The sequence below is a fragment of the Malus domestica genome, chromosome 08 (assembly GCF_042453785.1).
Source record: "Malus domestica chromosome 08, GDT2T_hap1".
NCBI classification, from domain to species: domain Eukaryota; kingdom Viridiplantae; phylum Streptophyta; class Magnoliopsida; order Rosales; family Rosaceae; genus Malus; species Malus domestica.
The window spans coordinates 26,200,245-26,221,748 of record NC_091668.1 but is presented as its reverse complement, the minus strand read 5'-3'; the positions used below and the strand labels follow the sequence as shown (position 1 = coordinate 26,221,748).

General features: G+C 37.4%; 3 protein-coding genes across 8 annotated transcripts; 1 reads left to right on the top strand and 2 right to left on the bottom strand.

The window, feature by feature from the left end:
- Positions 1-3,764: 3,764 nt before the first annotated feature.
- Positions 3,765-8,408, top strand: LOC103410927 (pectin acetylesterase 8-like). 4 transcript variants are annotated; one of them, XM_070826507.1, is made up of 13 exons: positions 3,765-3,873; positions 5,646-5,767; positions 5,855-5,937; positions 6,110-6,239; positions 6,420-6,499; positions 6,628-6,714; positions 6,797-6,921; positions 7,025-7,085; positions 7,225-7,278; positions 7,357-7,434; positions 7,631-7,736; positions 7,908-8,053; positions 8,150-8,408. In XM_070826507.1, exons 2-13 carry the CDS (start codon positions 5,647-5,649, stop codon positions 8,258-8,260), a joined length of 1,182 nt encoding a protein of 393 aa, XP_070682608.1. In that variant the 5' UTR covers positions 3,765-3,873; position 5,646; the 3' UTR covers positions 8,261-8,408. The 4 variants fall into 4 exon arrangements, with proteins under 4 accessions (XP_070682608.1, XP_070682610.1, XP_070682611.1 ...); XM_070826509.1 differs by having other exon boundaries at positions 3,799-3,908; XM_070826510.1 differs by lacking the exon at positions 3,765-3,873 and adding an exon at positions 5,057-5,171.
- Positions 8,409-10,337: 1,929 nt separating this feature from the next.
- On the bottom strand, positions 10,338-13,000 carry LOC103410928 (uncharacterized). Its single transcript, XM_008349580.4, has 4 exons — positions 12,548-13,000; positions 12,220-12,318; positions 10,799-10,971; positions 10,338-10,623 (listed from the first exon to the last, which is right to left on the bottom strand). Exons 1-4 carry the CDS (start codon positions 12,846-12,848, stop codon positions 10,429-10,431), a joined length of 768 nt encoding a protein of 255 aa, XP_008347802.3. The 5' UTR covers positions 12,849-13,000; the 3' UTR covers positions 10,338-10,428.
- Positions 13,001-13,411: 411 nt separating this feature from the next.
- LOC103441691 (E3 ubiquitin-protein ligase BRE1-like 2) lies at positions 13,412-21,215 on the bottom strand. 3 transcript variants are annotated; one of them, XM_029107250.2, is made up of 19 exons: positions 20,888-21,215; positions 20,247-20,408; positions 20,051-20,138; positions 19,545-19,775; positions 19,233-19,400; positions 18,743-18,936; positions 18,554-18,637; positions 18,335-18,454; positions 18,070-18,256; positions 17,827-17,987; positions 17,364-17,435; positions 16,611-16,687; positions 16,072-16,266; positions 15,192-15,264; positions 14,976-15,062; positions 14,730-14,867; positions 14,456-14,658; positions 13,952-14,114; positions 13,412-13,831 (listed from the first exon to the last, which is right to left on the bottom strand). In XM_029107250.2, the coding sequence occupies exons 1-19, from the start codon at positions 20,993-20,995 to the stop codon at positions 13,700-13,702; spliced, it is 2,643 nt and encodes an 880-aa protein (XP_028963083.2). In that variant the 5' UTR covers positions 20,996-21,215; the 3' UTR covers positions 13,412-13,699. The 3 variants fall into 3 exon arrangements, with proteins under 3 accessions (XP_028963083.2, XP_028963085.2, XP_028963086.2); XM_029107252.2 differs by lacking the exons at positions 20,247-20,408; positions 20,888-21,215 and having other exon boundaries at positions 19,177-19,400; XM_029107253.2 differs by lacking the exons at positions 19,545-19,775; positions 20,051-20,138; positions 20,247-20,408; positions 20,888-21,215 and having other exon boundaries at positions 18,335-18,470.
- Positions 21,216-21,504: the final 289 nt, after the last annotated feature.

Sequence of the window (21,504 nt, the reverse complement as noted above, 5' to 3'; positions counted from 1 at the left end):
TGACTTTGGATTACCTAAAGCCCTATCTATAATTAGTATAGATAAAGACACAAGGACAAGTGAAAAATACATCTCTCACAAACAGCTGACCCCTTCTCTCTCTAGCCTTCTCTTGCTCTCTCTCTAAGTGTTTTATTTCACAACATGTTATCAGCAAGAACGTGAAGGCAGTCTCGAAATTGCAAAGTAGGGGACGTTCTGCTTCCTTTTAAGCGCTAGGAGGTGCAATGAATGCATATCCGGGAGGCTATACCGGCACCACCTGTGCAGGGTGCACCCTGAGGTAGGCGAGGCAGATTCTTTGGCCTCCCACTTATCGTGCCCTCTTGTTTGTGGTGTCACGGTTAAGCCATGTTAACATTTTGTATTATCTTTTTATAGAGATAATAAGATAAAAAAGAATAGTAGTATAAAATGTTGACGTGACTTAACCGTGACCATACAAACAAGAGGGCACGGGAAGTGGGAGGGCAGGGAATCTGCCTCCAGCATATATGCCTTGGTTAGATCTGTCCCTGCCCCCTGAAACAAAGGACGAGTCGAAAGCAACAGGGGAAAAACTTCGGAGATTGATTGTTTGCCCTCCCCTTCCCATATCCTCTCCATGCCCTCCCCATGCCCTCCTGTTTTGTGTGATCACGGTTAAGTCATGTCAATATTTGCTTTTTGTCTTATTAGTTTTATAAAAAAAATTAATATAAAATGCTGATGTTACACCCAACCCCCAAATATTTGTATAATTTCGTAAGTCCCTAAAATTTTAATGAAAACTTCATTTTGGTCCCCTAGCTTCACTAAATCTAGACCCTTTATCTAGATTCCTAAACTCCCTCAAACTGCCACATGGCAGCACCCCAACACTCCTCATATTTCTCTCTCTATCCCCTACCCCTCCCGGTGACTTCATCTTCTTCTTCTTCCTGTCTCTGTTTTCTTTCCCTTCTTTCTTCTTTCCCTCTTTCACCGAGACACACACACACACACACCCACATGCACCCATATGCATTTCCTACTCGAGGAAGACACAACCATCATCGTCAACCTCGTCCTTTTTTCTCTTTCTTTCCCGTGGCTGTGAGAATGAAACTTAGAAACCTTCGGCGAGGTTTTCTTAATTTTCTGGTTAGGTGAGCCTTGAATTTCCCTCTATTTCATCCTAGATTCATGCGTGATGGTGTTTTAATGGATTTTATTACGTTGTTGTCGAGATTTTAGAACGAAATCGACTCAGAGGAGAGCTCACCCATGTTCGGCGAACCCGTGTGAGTTGAGGGATTTTCCGGTCATCTCCGACTATTCTACGACAAAAGGAAGGTATAAACACTCCTATCGTCTTGTGCTTCATTTTGATACCTAGACAGACCCATCCTAAAGGCTATGTTTGCAGTCGGCCAGAGTTGTAGAAGCTCTGGCGTTCTTCTCCGGTGCACCCAGGCCTTTCAGGCCGTTTCCAAAACACTCGGGCCTTAGGCCCGTGGTGAACTCAGCCCAAAACCTTTTCCCCCTTCAGTTTAGTTAGTTAATTGTGTTGTTTTAATTGTTTTAAGACCCAAATGGCCTTTGGCCCGTTCTTTCTTCAACCCAAAACCCATTTCCTTTGGCCATTTTCTATTAAGGGCTTAAGCCCAATCTCCCTAAACCCTTTCGGATAGGCCTTTAGGCCTTGTGAGGATCAGGGCCTTTGGCTCGTTTACCCTTTAGACCCAAAACCTTTAGGGCCCAATCGGGCCAATCCAAATCCAAGCCCAGTCTGATCCTTTGACCCGTTGACTTTTCGGTGTTTCGTCCGGGACCTCTCCTAGGCTAATTTCGACGTCCTAGACCCGTTTTTGAAGTCCGTTTTCCCAAATTCAATCGTTTGAATAGAGTTTGACTAAAGGTACCCCTTTATGTGAATATGTGCAATTATTAACGGTGATTCCGTTATTCCTTTTTGGTACAGCTTTGCACCATCGGTGTACGGTGAGTGGACCCTTTCTAAAATTTGCATAATTTTATAGTTTAATTGCATAAATGAAATGCATGTTTTACGAGTTTATGAATTGATTTTATGTTAAGCATGTTTATTGAAATGTTGATTATCGTCTCGTTATTTTGTAAGGAATTAATTGTTGGCCTATATTGAGCTATATTTTAATATATCGTATTTTCTATAAAAACCATGAACTGGTAGACTATTTGATGGATGACGATAGGATGCTAGAACATGTTTTCAAAACCCTTCTTTATAGTATAGACGATGGATGACTTTAAACTATGAAGTGGTTATATATTTAAGAGGCGTAACTATTTGTGTGTACCTAGTGGACACTATGCCGCTTAGGGAGAGGATCTGGTGTTGGTAGTTATGCCGGGAGAAATAATCCCTAGCTACGGGCTGAGGGACACGAAGCAGGCATTGGGCTGAGAGTTGGTAATCTCTGGCCACGGGCGCAGAGACCATGGTGCTGGCATAAGGTTGGGAGTTATATTTATTCAATGATCTTACTGGCAGCACACCATGCTTACGAGACGATTTGTGAGACGATTGATATTTTGATCTCCGCGATGTTTTTCCGCGATATGACCTTTGAGATGTTTTTGGCATGCTAGGGTTTTCAGTAAACCTATCACTTATTATGATAGTAGTTTTCTTTATATAAACTGTGGGGGTTAGTATCTTGATAATTGTTTTATTAGGATTGTATATATGAACTTGGTCCACTCACCTTTGTTTTGCGCCCCCATTCAGGTCTTAGAAACGAGGACTACGACACAACGTACGAGGCATTCCCCTACCAGTAGCAGTCTATCATTCACTTGTGTGATATCTTGTAATGATATTTCCTTTTGTGATCTTGAATTAGAACGTATTCTGTGTACTCTAGACATTTCCTTAAACTTTGTTTATTACCTTTAGATTTTAATGATTATTCATGTTTATTTTCTCCTCATCATTACTCTTGTATTCAATAAATGGCTTTCGTCACCCTAGAGTGTCGGCCAACACGTGCCTATCTGGGTATTCAGAGAATATTGGGGTCGGGACATGTCAGTTGACATGGTCGTAACCGCATAAAACAGGAGGGTATGGGGAGGGTATGAAGAGGGGAGGGCAGACAATCCATCTCCAAAAACTTCACGTTCTCTCATGATGACGTGACAATAACTGTCGCTTCTTGCTTCCTACTTTGATCTTTCTCTCGAAGGATGAACGTTGCGAGGGCTGGAGGGCTTGCATTTTGGACCACAGTTTTTTAGTACAACTGCAAAATCGTAGCCATAGGCTAAAGCCAATCCTTCAGATGGCTATCCTTGACTTTTCAAACAAATAAAAGTCTTTTTTTTTCTTTGGGAAAATTTGAAATAGATTCAATTTTATGGGCTTACTTTTGAAATAAGTCCAATTTTTAGTGACTTTTGACTTTTGAAATATGTTTAAATTTTAGTTACTTTGGATCCATATCAAAAGACTTTTTTTTTTTTTAACAATAAAAGTCTAAGCTTATCAAGTAATCACCAGGCCTCTTATTTCATCACAAATCATGCTTTCTGTTCCAACTAAATTTTCCACCATGTTGGTCGAGATGCATGCATAATAAATTGGAATTTAAGAAAGAAGTTTCTGATTTGAAATTTAAGAAAGAAGTTTCTGATTTTTGACCATACTGCATGACGCGTACATAGATTGACTCTTGCTTTAGAGTAACTTACAAGTCGTTGACTTATTAATAAAATTTCATATTTTTAATATAGCTCGGAACGACGAAGACTTACACAAGATATATATACACACAACATCTATATATACACACACACACGCAGATACATCTATATTTATATTTGGAATAAGCTCAAGCGTTCAACAGCTTTCAGATTATTCCCTATTATCAGGTGCAGACTACGGTGCAATGCTATTTTTTTTTTTGGTATATTTTTAATTTATATTATTTTAAACAGATAAATCTGTCCTATTTTAGTTTCCTTTTATCACTTGGTGTTCTTATGAAATCAAAACTTTGATTCAGTTTATGTTCATTTGTGTAATATAAGTTGGTGGTCCTCAGACCGAGTGCAGGTCGGGCGACCGTCTAGGGCATACAAAAATTAGAGGCACCAAAAATTTTAGAGTCGTATATTCATATATATTTTTATAAGAGTACAAATTTTTTAAATTTGGTTAATTGACAAAGAGATTTAACTAGAATTGGTGGCTTCCATTGTTTGAAATTAATAAGGAGTTCTTGGATTCAACACACCATGACTGGTGGTTGTGTTGTTTAAAATTGACAAGGATGTCCCGTGTTTGAAACATTAGGTGTGTTTTTTTTACTTTCCAACTTTTACGAATTTCTTTTCATAAGAGTTTAAATTTATGAAATTTGACTAAATGATCAAGAGAGTCAATCATAAGCAATGATTTTTGTTGTTTAAAATTAACGAGAGGTTCGAAGTTCGAAATGCAATAGTTTTTGTTTATTCTTTTCAATTTTCACGATTCTCTGTTTGGTTGTTAATTCTTTTTAATTCCTAGCTAGTAGCTATGTGGCTCGCAGTTTTTAAACATTCGTTTCAATTCAAGTCTAACTTTCAACAAAGAGTAATGCATAGACCAAATTTGCAAATTATATGACGTGTCGCTAATAGGTTTTTTTTAGTGCTCGTTCATTGCTTATACATATCAATTAAAGACTCGAAAATATCATTATTTTTTTAGTCCCATATTTCCAAGGTTAGTAAATAAGAAAAAAAAAACACATCACGATTTATATAATACACTTTAAAAGTTCATATAGAAGGAAAACAAAACTCATAATCTATGAACTTATAAGCCCGTGATTTTTAGTTCCCTTCTCTTAATACAAAATAAATTAGTTTTTCCGTGTTTCGAAATTATTTAGTTTGAAGTGCTTTTCTAAATATAATTTATCGAAGTCTTACGTATATAAACAAATAATTTTCTTATATGAAGTTATGACACTTTTTTTGGTGTCGTCCCGAGCCTCAAAAATCTTAGGACTGACCTTGGTGGTTCGGACTGGAGTATAATAACACATGTATTTATATGAGCTCAATCAAAGTTTGAAATTTGGTTTCTGTTTTTTTTCATAAAACCCTATCAAGCTGATTGAGCTTACAACAACAACCAAGACCTATCGCACTAAGTGGGGTCATTGTCACTTATCGCTTTGGTTAGACAATGGATTCCGAAACGAAGAATAATAGTATTGCAGTTTCATATATTTTGTTAGTAATATTATGTAATCTATGATTTGTAATTGATCATTATGCAATTTGTAAATCTTTGCACTGTTTCTTTATTTTTTATTTATACTTTTTACTCTTACTATATGCTTGTTAAAATTTGTATTTTATCCATTGAATGAATGAAGATTCATCGTCTTGGTTCTGAATCTCTGATGGAATTGGATCTTTTGACTGTACGAAAGATCAAGGGTAAGATTTTGGTTGCCCAAACCAGTTTGGAAGGATTTGTTTTCGGCTAAATGTAGTCGGATTACCGCCCATGACGGAGGATTCCTTTGACAAATATATACAGAGACTGTATAGAGAGGGATTCTTTATTAGATTTAGACACAGATTTTTCAGTGAAGAAAAGCTGCCAAATGCTCTGTATATTAATTGCTGAAAAATTGTATCTGCAGAATGGCCTGTTCAAGATTAGGCCAATGGTTAACTCTTCTAGTATGTTTACTGATATTGCTGAAAGCAGAAAGCCACCCTGTGGGAATCACTCTTGTCGAGAATGCAGTTGCTAAAGGAGCTGGTGAGAAAAACTAGTGCACCATGTGACCATGTCTGTGTCTGTTGAGTTTTATTTTTGCGCTGTTTCTAAATATGACATGCTATGCAGTTTGTTTGGATGGGAGCGCACCCGCTTACCACTTTGACAAGGGATTTGGTGCCGGAATCAACAATTGGTTGGTTTATTTTGAGGTTTGTGTCTCCCCTATCATGCTAAAATAGTTTCCGAATTCTGAGTTCTTGTGTCACAAACCTTTTTCTCTTGTCCATGCATCTAGGTGTATGATTAATTAGCTCAGTAAGCTTAGTAATTATAAAATTTTGCATTGAAGTTTATTTTCTTCCATTGATATTTCGTTATTAGGGTGGAGGATGGTGTAATACCGTTGCAACTTGCCTTGATCGCTCGAATTATTCCCTCGGTTCATCAACCAAAATGGAAAAGACAATGTTGTTTTCTGGGGTTCTTAGTAACAAGCAAAAGACTAATCCAGGTTCGGTAGATTTTATACCTCATCAATAGCTTTGTGTATTTCAATTAATGTGTTTGCCTTGCTTTGAAGGTTTGCTTTGTTTAAACAAGCATATATATCTTAAGAATTACCCAATAGTGATGAACATACCTATCATTTTCTTTTCGCTAACGGTAAAATCAATTTTCTTTTCAATGCTAGACTTCTACAATTGGAATAGAATCAAAGTTAGATACTGTGATGGCTCATCATTTACTGGTGATGTTGAAGCTGTAGACCCTGTAAGTTTCAGTTAATGAGCAACTCATGTTTTGCATTGATACAAGTCTAAACCTGGTTTCTAATGCACCTCCTTAACCCTCCGCTTTCGCATCACATGGCATGTTTCTAATCAAACTAATTTGATCAGGCAACAAATCTTCACTTCAGAGGAGCAAGGGTTTTCCGTGCCATCATGGATGATTTATTGGCAAAAGGAATGAAAAATGCTCAATCTGTATGGCCCATTCTACGAACTGTCTGCTTTTTTCATCCTGTCCTCACTGCCGATAGCTCATTCGTACCACTTTTGATTACAGGCTCTTCTATCTGGTTGTTCGGCTGGCGGATTGGCCTCGATTCTTCATTGTGATAACTTCCGTTCTCTTCTACCTGTGGATGCTAAAGTGAAATGTGTACCAGATGCTGGTTACTTCATTAATGCGTAAGCACTAAGCAAGTACTTTAATCATGAAAGCTTGACCTAACATATTTTATTTTTCTAAACGTTTCTAGTTTCTAAAACCCTAGCCTATAATGACTAACAGGAGGACGGTGTCCGGATCACCATACATTCAAGCCTTTTATAGTGAAGTGGTTGCGCTACATGTACTCTCTCTCTCTCTCTCTCTCTCTCTCTCTCTCTCTCTCTCTCTCTCTCTCTCTCTCTCTCTCTTTCAAGCCTCCGTTCTGTGCATGTGATAAGTGTTGGATTCTAATTAATTCTGATAATCTATGTTTTGTGCAGGGTTCGGCGAAGAACTTGCCTGCATCCTGCACTTCAAGAATGAGTCCAGGGCTGGTGTGTGTTTATACTCTTGCATGGTTTTGCTATTCGCTCTCCTTATTACTTCTGATATTTCGCACTACAATATTGCAGTGCTTCTTCCCACAAAATGTGGTACCACTAACCCGGACGCCAATATTTTTCGTCAATGCAGCTTACGATTGGTGGCAGGTTAGCTGATTCTCTTAGTTCTTGAATGCGTCCTGTACTTTCCATTTTATTCTAATTTCTTAGCACAACCTGCTCCATAGTTCTCTAAATTTGCTAACAATCAACAATTACTAGTTCTCTTTTTCCACATTCGGAGAGTCTGCTAGCGTGCATTTTTTTTTTTTTTTTTTTCTGATTCATTGTTGTATCCTCTCAGATACAGAACATTTTGGCACCGGATGTTGCTGATCCTGAAGGTGCCTGGAAAAAGTGCAAGCTTAATATAAAGAACTGCTCACCCAGTCAGCTTCAAACCATGCAAGGTATTTCAAAACCCTCCTCCACTTCATACCAGCAGCTTGTTTACTTTAGTGTTTAAGATGATAATAAGCAACTTAAGACTCCTCACTGTCTACGAGTTCCCATAGAAAAAAAAAAAAAAAAGCTGTCTGCTTCGAAAATTGACTTGTCTTTTCGTCTGGAATATGTTTCAGAATTTAGGTTACAGTTCTTAAAAACGATTACTGGTGCGAGCAATTCTTCATCTCATGGGTGGTTCATACACTCTTGCTATGCCCATTGCCAAATTGAAATGCAGGAGACATGGCTGGCAGCTGACTCTCCTATGTTGTGTAAGACGGTAAGATTGAGTACCGTGATCTGCACTCAATCGTGGTTTCATTCGGTTGTAACGTGAAAACTGAACTCGTCTTTAACGTGTTATTGTGTTATGCAGACAATTGCAGAGGCAGTTGGAGACTGGTATTACGACCTCACTCCGTTCAGAAAGATCGATTGCCCTTACCCTTGCAATCCCACTTGCAAAAACGCTGAATTTGATTTTTAACGATCAGCTAGTGGGATAGTTTCTATTTGGTAGCGAGCTTCTTGTATCCCATAAGATCTAGGATTTTTTAACCTATTATGGCTTGTATTACTTTGGGTTATATGATTTGTATAAATAAATGCACAAGGGAAAAATACACATCTACAAACAGCTGAGCCCCTTCTCTCTATAGATGTCCCTCGCTCTAATTATTTTATTTCACAAATAGCTGAGCCTCTACTACGGTCTTGTGATATTCCTCTCTTCACTTGTAAGTGAGAGGTCTTAGGTTCAAATATCGTAGATAGAGAATTCAATACCAAATTAGGTTGCTCATTGTGTGGCTTAACCGAACTCCATCCCCCCTCCTTTCAATGTAAAATATATCATTGTACTAAAAAAAAAACATGTTATCAACGTCAATGTGACTTTGCAAGGAGAGGATTCTTTAAGAACGGTGTTATTAAAAGAAAGGTGTTGAAAGCGCTCATCATCTACGTAATTCTGAGCCTAATTTACTTTTCGAATTATATATCCTACTGCATTATTTCCTAAATTTTATGCGACGTTTTAAATGAAGTCTAAGAATGAGTAAATCCTACAACTTTGCAAAATATTTCCTTCAGTCACACATACCGCAGTCGGAGGAGTTTGAGTACAACGTAACATCGGACCACTAGACACTGGCAGGGCTTTCCCTATGGAGCCCAGGCACATCAACCCCAATGAGCTGGGCAATTTTCTGTCTAATATATTATATTGTCAAACTATCAATACAATTCCATCAAGTGCATAGCATATAATATCCGTTCATCTCAAGTATACATTCAAACAAGAATCCACTTGAGCATCGGTTTAAATTGGCAGTCCCACAAAATAGCATGTTAAATTGTCTAAAATGAGTACAGCTCACAAAACTTTCATTCAACTATTCAAAGGTTCGGATCAATGACCCAGTAACAAGAAGTCAACCTTTATTTTCTACTGGACTGATTGGAAGAGAGAACACAATCACTAGGCATGGAATTAATGGGCTGTATAGTGCTGTACAGCGTCGACATTCCATGGGCTCAGCTGGTACCAGGGAACAATGCCATTTTCCTCACTAGAGAAAATAGTGTCAGTCCTTTCCAAGGAATTATGTATGTTATATTCGTTTAGAAGGTCCATCATCTTCTAAACCCAACAATCCTTGATTGCTTCTGTTCCAAGTAATCAATCAGAGGACACCATTCATCAATTGAAAGAGCTAAAATCGCTTCCTAATTATAGAAACAAGAAAACTTCCTCTGTAAGCTTTCAATTGTATTTACTTAATTGATTATTTGTACACTGTGAAGCTATATATATAGCCTTTGGCTATTTACATAGATACCCCTTAACTGCCTAACCTTATAACAATCCTAGCCAATCACAACCATTAGCACAACTAATTACATTTAGTTGTAACAAATTATTTAACAGTAACTAAAATGGATGACTTGTCATTCTTCCTAATACACCCCCTCAAGCTAGAAGGGGAATCAGAATAGATTCCAATTGGAAGCTTGGAGCACAGATAGTGAAATCGACTTTTAGATAGGGACTTGGTGTGGAGATCAGCCAATTGGTCTTCACTGCAAACAAATTGCACTTTAAAAAGATTAGCCAAAACCAATTCTCAAATATAGTGGTAGTCTATCTCAACATGCTTTGTGCGAGCATGAAAGACAGGATTAGATGCTAAAGATACTGCTGAGATGTTGTCACACCAAAGTTGAGGCAGTGTAGGTAGAGGAAAGTGAAGATCTCTGAGAATTTTGTAAACACAAAAGTTGTGTTTGACATAAAATAATTAAAAAGTGCTAGGTTATAAAAGCTCTTTATGTGGAAGCACTTGTCAAATCCTTCTTCAGCGAGCACTTACACGGTTACACCTGCTTTTTCACGAAAGCATTTAATTTTTTATAGAAATGTCAATGAATTTCTAATAAAAGTATTCTAGCATAAGTGCCTTCTAAAGAAACAATCACAAACAAGCCTTAAGATTGTTTTAGCAACCTTTAAACTGATTGCTAATAACGGTTATGGACTAGAGTGAGTTAAAGAGACGGGTGCATGGAAGAAAATAAGTTTCCTTCTTCATGAGATTTCTATGTACAAAGTAGACAGTGAATACACAACTCAAAGCATGAAAAGTTCAAGTTTACTCAAACATGAGGACCTGATCTTAGCACCCTCTCTAATTTCTCGGCTTTAGTGTAATCATTTTCTGTAAGAGAGCCAGCCGGAAAAGGAGTGATCTCCACAACTAGGTGTGGAGTTGGAAGCTCATCAAACAGAGCCCTCACATTGTTGCAACAGACACTTTCTCCATGTGCGGTCTCCCTCCTGATCTGACAACCCTATGAAGGCCCAAAGAATTCGGGACAAGTGAGATTAGATGGCTTGTTTATCACCGCTATTAAGAATTTGACTAAGAAAAAACTAAAGAAAATATAAAAAAATATCAACCAAATTGGAAGAGGAAAAGAAATTGAAAAAGGTTTCCTCAAAGCTGTTCCTCACAGTTGTAATTACCTTGTGGGAGGTTGCATCTACAAAGTGATCGTCGTCTGACAGTAAGGAAGCAATGCCTTTCAGAAGACGACGCCCTTCAGATTTAGATGGTACCCTGTAGTTCCTTCTGAGTGTGCCCTTTGTTGTAGGATGCCATTTGCTTACTAATTTCCTTTTATCAGCAGCTTCTTTTGCTGATAAAACAAATCAACAGTCGGGGGTTTACAGCATATTTATAACGAGCATGATGATGACTGATGATGATGATAAAAGTAAAGTGAAGCTCTAAATGAAAATTTTGTGAAGTGAAAATAAACAAATACATTGCCCAAAAATTTATATTTACAAAAGCCAAGAATCATTACCTTCAAGCACACAACAACTAAAGTTTCTCAGCCAAAAACCTTTTATAATAACAAAACAACTTTTCATAAATATCGATCCGAGTAGGTAATCAACAATTCATTTTGGCATGTGAACGCATTTTGGCATGTGAACGCGGTAGGTCTCGGGTTCGAGACTTGGGAGCAGCCTCTCCATAAATGGGGGTAAGGCTAGCCGACATTCACCTCTCCCAGACCCTACGTAAAGCGGGAGCCTTGTGCACTGGGTACGACCTATGGTTGAGTGTATATGTTAGTACCAATTCAGGAGGTGATATAGGCAAACCCCCTGTTCTATCACTCCATAACCACAGAACAAGAGGAACTTTTTCCATCAATAGCAAACCTCATTAAACAAAGACTTTGTTCTGATGTGCTTTGGGCCTCTCAACAACATTAACAGAAATATAATAAATGCCAGCAGTATTCTTCCCGCTCCTCGATAGCCTTGAGGATAGAACCACCATACCCATTCTTCCTCATTCACTCTCTTTTTTATTTTTCTTTGGCCTGGTCATTGTCTTTCCGATATGCAAACACCATAAAATGCCAATCTCTATCAATTCTTTAAATAACCAAGGCAAATAACAATCCATCAATTTTTTACTTCATTCGTCCTAGATATTCAGTGTAACCCATCTTGTAACAGAAGCTAGAACATGCCCAGCAACCCAGTTAATTAATCACAATGAATGATGCTGAAAACTAATTACATACTAAGAAAATCATGTGTCCCTTAGATATTCATAATCCTCATGGAACAGAAGCATTGGATCCTCACGCTAGCCTTAAAAACAAAACTCATCATTGACCATTTAACCATATAAATGTTGTTAGTCCCGTGCTTAAATGCTTATCAAACGGGTATATTCTACAAGCAAATTTATCGTTCTTCGCATCTTCATTCTTCAGTTAGAAACTGAGAGCATAGAGCTCTACTTTTCTTTTCCTACCTTTCATATACTAAACATACTTTAAATCTTAATTTCCCAAGTTTTATATCCAACCCAGGTTAAATTAATGCAACAAAATGTCATTCTGTGAAACAAAGAAACAAACCTGGTTTCCCTTGAATGCTGTTCAACCACTTAGAGAACCCCAAATCAACAGACCCACTAAAAACCCCATCACCTTCTTCACCTTCAGCTCTTCCCAAATCTGAAAACCAAGTAAAATAATGAACACAAAAAGGCCATCAAAACTTTCTAAAACTTAAAAACCAACCAAGCAAAACAGAAACAACCCATTACTTCTGAAACTTTATCAAGAAAAACACAAATCAAAATTTCAGAAGCAACCCATTATTTCTGAAACTTAAATAATTGGTAATACAATCCATATGCTGAATAACCAAGAAAAATAGAAACAACCCATTAAAGAAGTATACCTGACAGAAGTGGACTAGCTGGAGATCCAACCAAACCAGTCTTCAAGAGAGCATAGAAGATGCAGAGCCTGCCAGCCCAGAGGACCGGAGCTTCAAGCAGAGAAGCATGGATTCTGAGCTTGGGGTTTCTGGGTTTTGTGTAAAAATGCGAGCTTTTGAGGGGATTTGTTATGGGTTCAAATCCAAGACCAAGAAAGGGAGATTTGGGCAGCACAGCAGTGGGATTGTTGAGAATCTGAAAGTGTGAGGAGTGGAAAGATGGGGATGATGCTAAGGTGGTTTGGACTAGAGAAAGAAGCATGTTTCTTCGATTACAGAATTTTACAGTGATGAGAATTGATGAGAGTGCCGGAGGAAGAGGTCAAGGTTTGTTTGGGGACTTTGGGCAATGTGTGATGCGGGAAAACGTTGTCGTACCGACACCCTGCATTTATTAGAATCCGGATCCTTTTTGTGAACATCCGGTATTCGAGAATCATAAATGTTCATCTTACATCGTACGGTTAAAAATTATTTTAAATATTTTTATTTAAAATTAAATACAAACAGTACCTGATAAAAATTGATCGTACGATATACTATGAACGGACACAATTTACGAATTCCTAGAATTCTCACTAATCAGGAGTGGATCCTGTTGGCATTTATTACTCCAAAATCTCTCATTTTCCAAACCTTAATTATTGACATGATAGTTTTTTTGTGATTTTTCTAGTATGCATATTCATGTAGTATATAATATATATTTGGATGTTCATTAAATTCTTGATCGTACATGTAAACGTAGCTTAATTGTGACCGTTCAAATAAGAGGGACCGGAGGGAATAGAATTGAAGAGAGAATGTAAATAAAAAGGGAAAGAATTTCTGGCATGTGCAATCAACATTAAACCTTTCCTCTTCACTTTTGTCTTACTTTTCAACTACATTATTCGGAAATAATAGATGACGGATAACAAATACTGAAACAAGAAACGAAACGAAAGGCATTTACAGAACAAAACCTATACAACTAAAGCCACAGTTCCGACGTGGGACTACTGCGGCAAGAAAAACTACAATCTATGCGTTTTATACAAGATACTTGGCGATCAAAAAGGGTAGGAGGGCCGAGAGGGGGTCATAAATACAGGATATCGGAAACTCTTCTCTTCATATCTTTACAAACCGGATGTCATTTTGACCAAACGGAGTTCCACAGGCAGGACACTTTCGATGTCGTATCTCTAGATTTTTTTGAACGCAGTAATTGCAAAATAGATGATAACACTTAACGATTACCACCTGCCAATCAAATAATTAGAGCCAACATCATCAGTTCACCGGAAGATTTAGGAGATGGTAACAAATTTGTATCTGAAACACTGGTTAGACAATGGTATATGCGGCAAATATCTTCCTTACCTCCTTCGGCCTATCAGTACAAACGCTGCACTGCAAAATATTTTTGCAGAATTTTATTTCAGTTTGGAGTTTCTGTATTGCAGCCTCTCCGGTTTCAGAACTCATCTCAGCAACTATGCCGTTCAATTCCCCGAGTTGTTCCTCAAGGTTCTTCCTTGAGCTTCTGCACAACAAGAATCCAACTTCTCAGAGCTACATTTATGACCAAGTATTACAACGAATAGCTGCACAAACACATCCTGCATAAAGAATTTCCATACTTGCAAAATCTGATCAAGCAGGGAATATTATAAAGGCTCATGAATTCCTGAGCCTTTCTATCATAAAATTACCCGAGGCATGTAATTCTAGTGTACATATAAAGTATGCAAAACCAGGATGGCACCTTACATGCCAAAACTGTATCAGCATACAGTTGAACTAGCCTTCTGGCTTGCATAAGATTGTAGCCATAGAATAAGAAATGCCATGAAATCCATTGTAATTAAAACGAACAAACATTACCTTTCATTGTCTAATTCCAATCGGATGTCATCAATATCCTTTTCAGTATGCACATGTTCCTTCTCAGAAGATGCAAAGGCAGATTTCAACCACTGCAACTCCTTCTCAGAATCAGCCAATTCCCACTTGACAGTTTCCACGTTGACTGCGAGTTGCCTATCTTCCTCAGCAGTTTTTATGGCATCTATCGGGAGAGCCATCATCTGCAAGATTAAAGTACACGCTTGATAAAGGTTAACAGATGGAAAAAGATTCTGCATAGGAGTCACCATACCTGCTCTTCACCATGGGAAACTCTAATTTTTAGAGATTCTAATGATGTGTTTACTTGTTGAAGTTGCTTCGCCAATGCCTGCTTATCGGAGACTACAAAGCTCTGTGCTTGCTTTGCCTTCACACTCTCAGAAACGAGCTGCACCACCAAAGAAACCATTTAAAAACCAAGGACAATGAGCCACCATTCCACTGCACCAATAAACAATGTGGTGGGAAAGAAGGCAACAAAAATCTTAACAGAGACCTTGATATTGTAGTCATCCCTCTCAGTCACCTGCTGCAACAGATGCTGATTTTGCATCTGCATATCTTCATATGCCTGACCAATGGTCTATGGGGAAACAATAAATTTATCAGAAAGATAGAGTAGGTGAAGCAGGAAAGTGAGCCAACATCATCGTATAAATTATCAAGGAAGAAAAACTCCAGACATGAATAGGATATAAGCATAAATACGCACCTCAATTTCAGATATATAAGCCTCTGCCTCCTTGTCTTTAATTCCAATAGCCTCAGTAAGCTCCATAACATCCCTGCAGATAAAGGTGACGCATAGCATTACAGGTTTTATTTTAGTGAAAGAAAACGAACTGATTATCTAACAGAATAGTAATGTACTTTAATCAAAAGAAACAAATATTACAAAGCGAAATTGAATGCGATCCGTGTGCTACCAAAGAGAGGAAACATGTCCATAATGTTTGTTGGTAACAGGGGGCAAGAAGGACACTGAATATAAATATAGAATAACATAATCCTACCTCTATTGTGTCATCTACTACAGGCCTGTTTGCTTTTTTGATAAAAATTTCGACATGCTTCTAATAAAAGCTCTTCTTGCAAAAGCACTTATGAGCAAAAGTCCTTCCTACAAAAACAGTCCCATATGGACCCTAAATTTCAAAACCAAAAGCACCCAAGTTTGCCTTGATTAACCAATTTCATCTTCAGTGGTAGTTAAATACATACACTGTTCAACTGAGCTCAGTGTGTCATCTCAACATTCCTACGCTACATATATCGGCTAACAAAAGCCCATCTAATTTACACATGGCAAGAAATTACTGGTCGTTTAGATTAATTAACCTACAGACAAATTTTTAGTAATGTTTTCCAAATTATGCCAAATGTCCGGTGAAAACACTGCATCTAGAAATAGAATAACATACTACTACCCTTCTTTTTGTAAGGGAGACGATAGCGTTGAAGAGCAAAGAAAAGACACAGAGGTTGCCCGAGCCAACAAGACACAAGAAAGCTCAAAAAAATAAAATAATAATAATAATAAACCACCAGTATGCTACTATATTCCAAACTAAAATGGAACCAAGAAAACTAACCGCTCTGATGCATCAAGTTTGGCACTTAATTCAGTTATTTCAGCTTCGGTAGCAGAAAGCCTTTGCTGACAAGCAGCTTCTGCTTCATTGGCTGCTTTCACCCTCAACTCTAGACTATGTTCATCCAATGCATTCTTGAGCATTTCAGCTTGAGAGTAAGCTCTGCGTTCTGATTCTTTGATTTCCATCAAGTCTCTGAAATTTAAATTTCAAATCTTAAATGTACTGATAGAAAATAACCTAGATCCATTTACGTGGAATAGAGAATGTGAGAAGCACATAAGGAAACGTAAAGATGTTTATAATAGATAACCGAAAGCCAAAATAGTTCCAAATAAAACTGTGAAACGAATTAGTCGAATCCACGAATCATATAATGAAGAAATTACTGCATTCTATGTCTACCCCAAAAGAAAGCAATACAAACCCTCCAAAATGTATGAGAACAAGAAAAACAAATAAATGTACATATACAAGCTTATGCTTTTATACAAAATCCCTACATTGCCCCCACGTAGCATGCAGGAAAAAATGTTTACCTGTTTTCATAGCTTTCCTGTGCATACATGTCTAAGAAGATCTGCAGTTCCAGTTTTTCTTTCTGAAACTTCTCAATCTGCAATAAGTACATCTTCATCAATTACTGACATGAGCTCGGTTATAGTACAGCCCATGTGTCTTCGAAGTTAAATGTTATTAAATGGTTAACGATATCTACATATTTTCTCTGCTAACTATTTTCTCGTTAGGTCATAAGTACATACATTTTTGTTTATAACATTTATGACCTTTAAAATAAGTAATCCATTGATAGAACTGAAAAAAAAACAGTAATTCCAAAAACAAATTGGACAACACTACCACAAGGATATAAACAAATAATTCCACCACAGCATTATTGCCTTAAAGATCAAACTGAAGAATTAAATTGAAAGTTTCAAAAACATTCATGAGGCAAAAAATAAATAAAAATTCTTAACCGCCAAAAATTAATAAACAAACTTTATTTGACTGAGAAACACAGTTTAGAGGGTAATTTATCAGGTTCATACAGTCAAAGTGAATCTTAAATTCTCAAATTGGATAGAATTAAAAACAAACATCAGGCACAGATATACAAAGGACCTACATGTAGAGGAGTTGATATAAACTGAAACACAGAAAGGTATATATCAAAAACATTGATGAAGCTGAAAAAAGAAAATCCTATATTTAAAATGGTCAAAAAATCAAATAACATGGATCCAATAGAAGTGAAGGCAACGGTAATCAAGACTAATGGAGAATCTCACCAATGCCTTAAGGGACTTTATCTCTATCACCTGTTCACCACACTTGTCCACAAGGATCTTTTGCTCATTTGTCTTCCAAAAAACAAAGAATTCGAGAAATTCAGAGAATATTCCACAATTAAATACTAATCAACATTAACAACTAAAAAGTAAAAGTTGTAAAACTATTAGAAACCCATTCAGATAGCATTAATAAGAAATCTTTTACTTTAAGATCAGAAAGGAGTTCTCCCAAAAAACCAACTTGCAGAAAGAAAAAAAAAATGATTACATTGTTTGTGTATATATACATGTGTGTGCAATTTGATTCAAGCAACATAATCATGAAGATCATTATATCCCTTTCTTTCTGGATTGCACGAGTACACTTGATCTTTATTCATCACCTCCAAGAAAATAAATAGAAAAAAGAGCAGTGCAACTGATATGAGTATGAGAGAGTTAACTGGGAATGGAAGTAGACCTTTGTACTTAATGAAGCTTTCAATGATTGGGCTTTGTCACGTAAAGAAACAGTTTCATGAGCTGTTTCCTTCCACCGCTTCAACTGAGTTTCCACCATTCCCATTTCTTTACACAAAGATGAGGCCATCACACGAAACTCTGCTATAATGTCCTTTCTTCCTGCAGCAAAGCGCATTTTCAGTGCCACAAGCGGGTAAATTAACAGTTAATATCAACAATATCAAACTTATAACACTTTTACCTGAATCCTGGACAGCTTCTTCCATGTTTATCTCAAAGTCATTTTTTGCAATTATACACTTCTGCAGCTGAAGTTCTAGTTCTTCAATCCTAGAATCAGAATTGTCAATGGCATTCCTAACTGCATCTGCTGACTCTAATTTGACATTTAGGTCCTTCTCCCTTCTCACAACAAGGGTCCTGTCAGCCTGAAATTAAACTTTTAAAACATAAAAAAATATAGGGCAAGCATTCCAAACATCTGCACATAAGCCAAGCATTTTAACCTGCAAAGAATCAGTCAATGTTTTGTATCGGTCCAATTCTGCATTCCAATGTTGGAGTTGATCGTTTAGCATAGAGTACAGTCTTGATGAAAGTACGTATTTGTCATCCTTCATTTCGTCCTGGGACAACATATAGCTTTTTTCATCAAAGAAGTAGACAATGAAATCTTTGAAAATATGAAATAACAACCATCAAAACTTGAATTTAAAATTAGAAACCTGAAATTCTTGCAATTGTTTTGACAGTGCTAAATTTTCTTCATTTGCCTCTTGATACTCAGAAAGGCGGTCGGCTTCTAGTATCTGCAACAAATGCTCAAACACATCAAGATGAATGAGAGAGAGAGAGAGAGAGAGAGAGAGGAGAAAGGAAGACAGTGCAATAGAGGTTTGGAAGCACGTCTATACCCTTGTTTCCTCAATTGAATTTCTAAGTTCTTGCAAGCTGATTGTCCTTTCTGTTGATTTTTCAGGGGACAGGGTTCCATTAAGTGCACTAGAAGTATGGTTCTGCACCCCAGGTCCAACATCCTTTTGCATTTTCAGATTAATTAGTTTCCTTCTCTTCAACTCTAGGTCAGCCATTTTGTCATCCAGCTCACCTGTCACCCATAACAAAAAATTTACGCATTCAACAGACACTCAAAAGGCAGCATACCAAAATTTGGTAAAATTTGATACTTGCTCTGTCACAAATTGAACATAGATCCTAAAATATATAGGTGTCAAATATTATGAAGTTTTGCCCAAAAAATAAAAAATAAAAAAATAAATATATATATATGATGATGATGATGATGATGATGATGATGCAGCTCTACATGTGCTGCCATGAGCCTTACTTCAAGTGACATGTGCATAAAAAACAGAGGCTTGTCGTAATAACAATCTCAGAAACCTGTGATGCGCCTAATTTCAGACTGATCTCTTGAATGGCTGCTGAGGTAAGTCCGAATTACGTCAGCATACTCTTTATGCTTCAGATGAAGAAAATCAATCCCTTCGTGTAGATTTTTAACCTCCCTTTCCATCATATCATCAATTTTAGAAAACTGGATGATAGCATCTGAGAATAGCATGAAAGAAAAGACAATCTATATTCAATACATATTCCCTGGTGCACTTACTCCCTCAAAACATGTTAGAAAATGCAAATGTGATCTTACGAAATTAGTTTGTACAACTATGAATATAAAATTGAACCTCTGACCTTCTGAAGATATCTTTCCATCCAAAGTATGAGATATGTTCATTGTTTTTTCCCTATGAGCATGAATGGCATGTTCTAAGAGTTCTAACAAGTTCATAGTAGACGTATGCCGCAAAGCGAGAGTTTCTTCAACATATTTAACAATTTCATCATTGCCATTAGCTTCTAGAGAATCTTGTTGTAGGAGTCTAAAAAGAAACATCTCTTCCGCAGAACATGATGGAATTGAACCTACAAATAACTTCAGGTTAATCCAATTATACGATAAAGGTCGTACCCAGTGCACAAGGCTCCCGCTTTACGCAGTGTCTGGGAGAGGTGAATGTCGGCTAGCCTTACCCCCATTTATGGAGAGACTGCTCCCAAGTCTCGAACCCGAGACCTACCGCTCATGGGCGAAGGCACTTGCCATCGCACCAAGTGCGACCTCTAATCCAATTATACGATGAGACAAAAAAATTAAAACTTGGGTCTAGTAACAGAAATTTGGACATGCTTGAAAATACCACGAGAATAATCAGCACCATCTAAAATTTCTAAAGCATTTTGGTCTCCTCCAGCACATAGTCCAAGAAGAATTAGATCATCAACCAACTAAAGAGCAAAATAATGAAACCGCCGTCAGCAAAAAGTGCATGTCATCCTGGTATACCTAATAGAGACTATGAAAAGGAAGGAAACCAATCAAACATACGAGATAACCTGATTCCATAGTTGATTCATTGTGATTAAGAAATCATCATAAGAACCTTGCTTATCCTTTAATTCCTGCATTTTTGCTTCAAGATCTTGCAAGTCAAGCTTCTGTTTGTCTACCTGCTGATTAAGTTGCTGGTTCTGGAGCTGGAGAGCTGCTGCATCGACCTGGACGGACATACATACACAAACCGCATACAAATATCTTCAATCTGCTTCCTATTTCAAATCAAAACTAATGTGTACTTGAGGCACATTGAACCATAAACGTACACTCATCTAACTGTGGGCATATTCATGGATTATCATACTATATCCAGAAAGGGCTGCATCAAAATTAGAAATTAACCGCGTAACTGTGCTCGTGCTGTTGTTACCCCAAATTACAACATTATTAAACAGAAACCCTTTTCTCTTAATCCAGAATTTCAATTGGATTCCCCTTTTCTTACACTTTCTCCACAACCAAACAGAGAATAGTAGAAATGACAATATTCTCAAACGCAAATCCAAAGCAGAAATTAAACACACCCAATGACTCTCATCAGTATCACCCTTCAATCACACTCCTTTGATCTCAAACCCAAAAATTTATTAGAAAAGCAACAAGCAGACAGTAGAGGGAGAGAGAGAGAGAGAGGGATTACGCTGTGGTTCTTGGGCGGAGAGGTGGAGGAGCTACGGGCCATGGTGGGGGAAAGAGAGTTCAAATGAGGCCTCTTCTTCTCTGGCTCGTCAGAGTCTGAGTTTTCCATTTACTGTAAATTATAGGAGCTCCTTACGGAATCCACCACACCATTACAAAACTCTCTCAGCTTCAGTTCAGAGCTTTTCTGTCTCAAAACCCTGGAAAAAAAAAAAGATTTCCGCTGATCCGCAGAGAGTACTTGGAGCTGGAGAGGGAGGGAGAGACCTCGATTACAGTCGGACGAGTAACGACGTTGCAGGAATATTTATCAAATATAACCAAAAATTAGCCTTAATTTCAAAAACCTCAGTTTTTATATAAAGGTTTATTATACAAAATAATCCATGATATTTACATGATCAATAGAAATTGTCACTGATTGTCACAATCTATGATTTTGGTCATTCCGTTAAAAACTCTTTAGGCAATTTTTAAAACTTCGTAAATCAATCGATAAGAAAGTGTAGAACAAGATTATACCTATTTGGAAGCTCAATGATTGCCCGATGGCCGGAAAATAGCTTGAAAGGTAACTGGAAAACTGGAAAACTCGCCGGAAACTGGGTAAACTTTAAA

Bases quoted from the DNA above. Each gene is read 5' to 3' on its own strand.
- LOC103410927 (XM_070826507.1), top strand. From the start codon at position 5,647: ATGGCCTGTTCAAGATTAGGCCAATGGTTAACTCTTCTAGTATGTTTA. The intron at 6,500-6,627 runs GTAAGTTTCAGT...TAATTTGATCAG, and splicing joins ATGTTGAAGCTGTAGACCCT to GCAACAAATCTTCACTTCAG. The intron at 6,715-6,796 runs GTATGGCCCATT...TTTTGATTACAG, and splicing joins GAATGAAAAATGCTCAATCT to GCTCTTCTATCTGGTTGTTC.
- LOC103410928 (XM_008349580.4), bottom strand. From the start codon at position 12,848: ATGCTTCTTTCTCTAGTCCAAACCACCTTAGCATCATCCCCATCTTTC. The intron at 12,319-12,547 runs GTATACTTCTTT...CTTGGTTTTCAG, and splicing joins AGCTAGTCCACTTCTGTCAG to ATTTGGGAAGAGCTGAAGGT. The intron at 10,972-12,219 runs GTTTGTTTCTTT...TTGTTTTATCAG, and splicing joins CAGCATTCAAGGGAAACCAG to CAAAAGAAGCTGCTGATAAA.
- LOC103441691 (XM_029107250.2), bottom strand. From the start codon at position 20,995: ATGGAAAACTCAGACTCTGACGAGCCAGAGAAGAAGAGGCCTCATTTG. The intron at 20,139-20,246 runs GTTATCTCGTAT...TTTGCTCTTTAG, and splicing joins TGAATCAACTATGGAATCAG to TTGGTTGATGATCTAATTCT. The intron at 18,257-18,334 runs GTTAAAATGCTT...GTTTAATTTCAG, and splicing joins CATTGACTGATTCTTTGCAG to GCTGACAGGACCCTTGTTGT.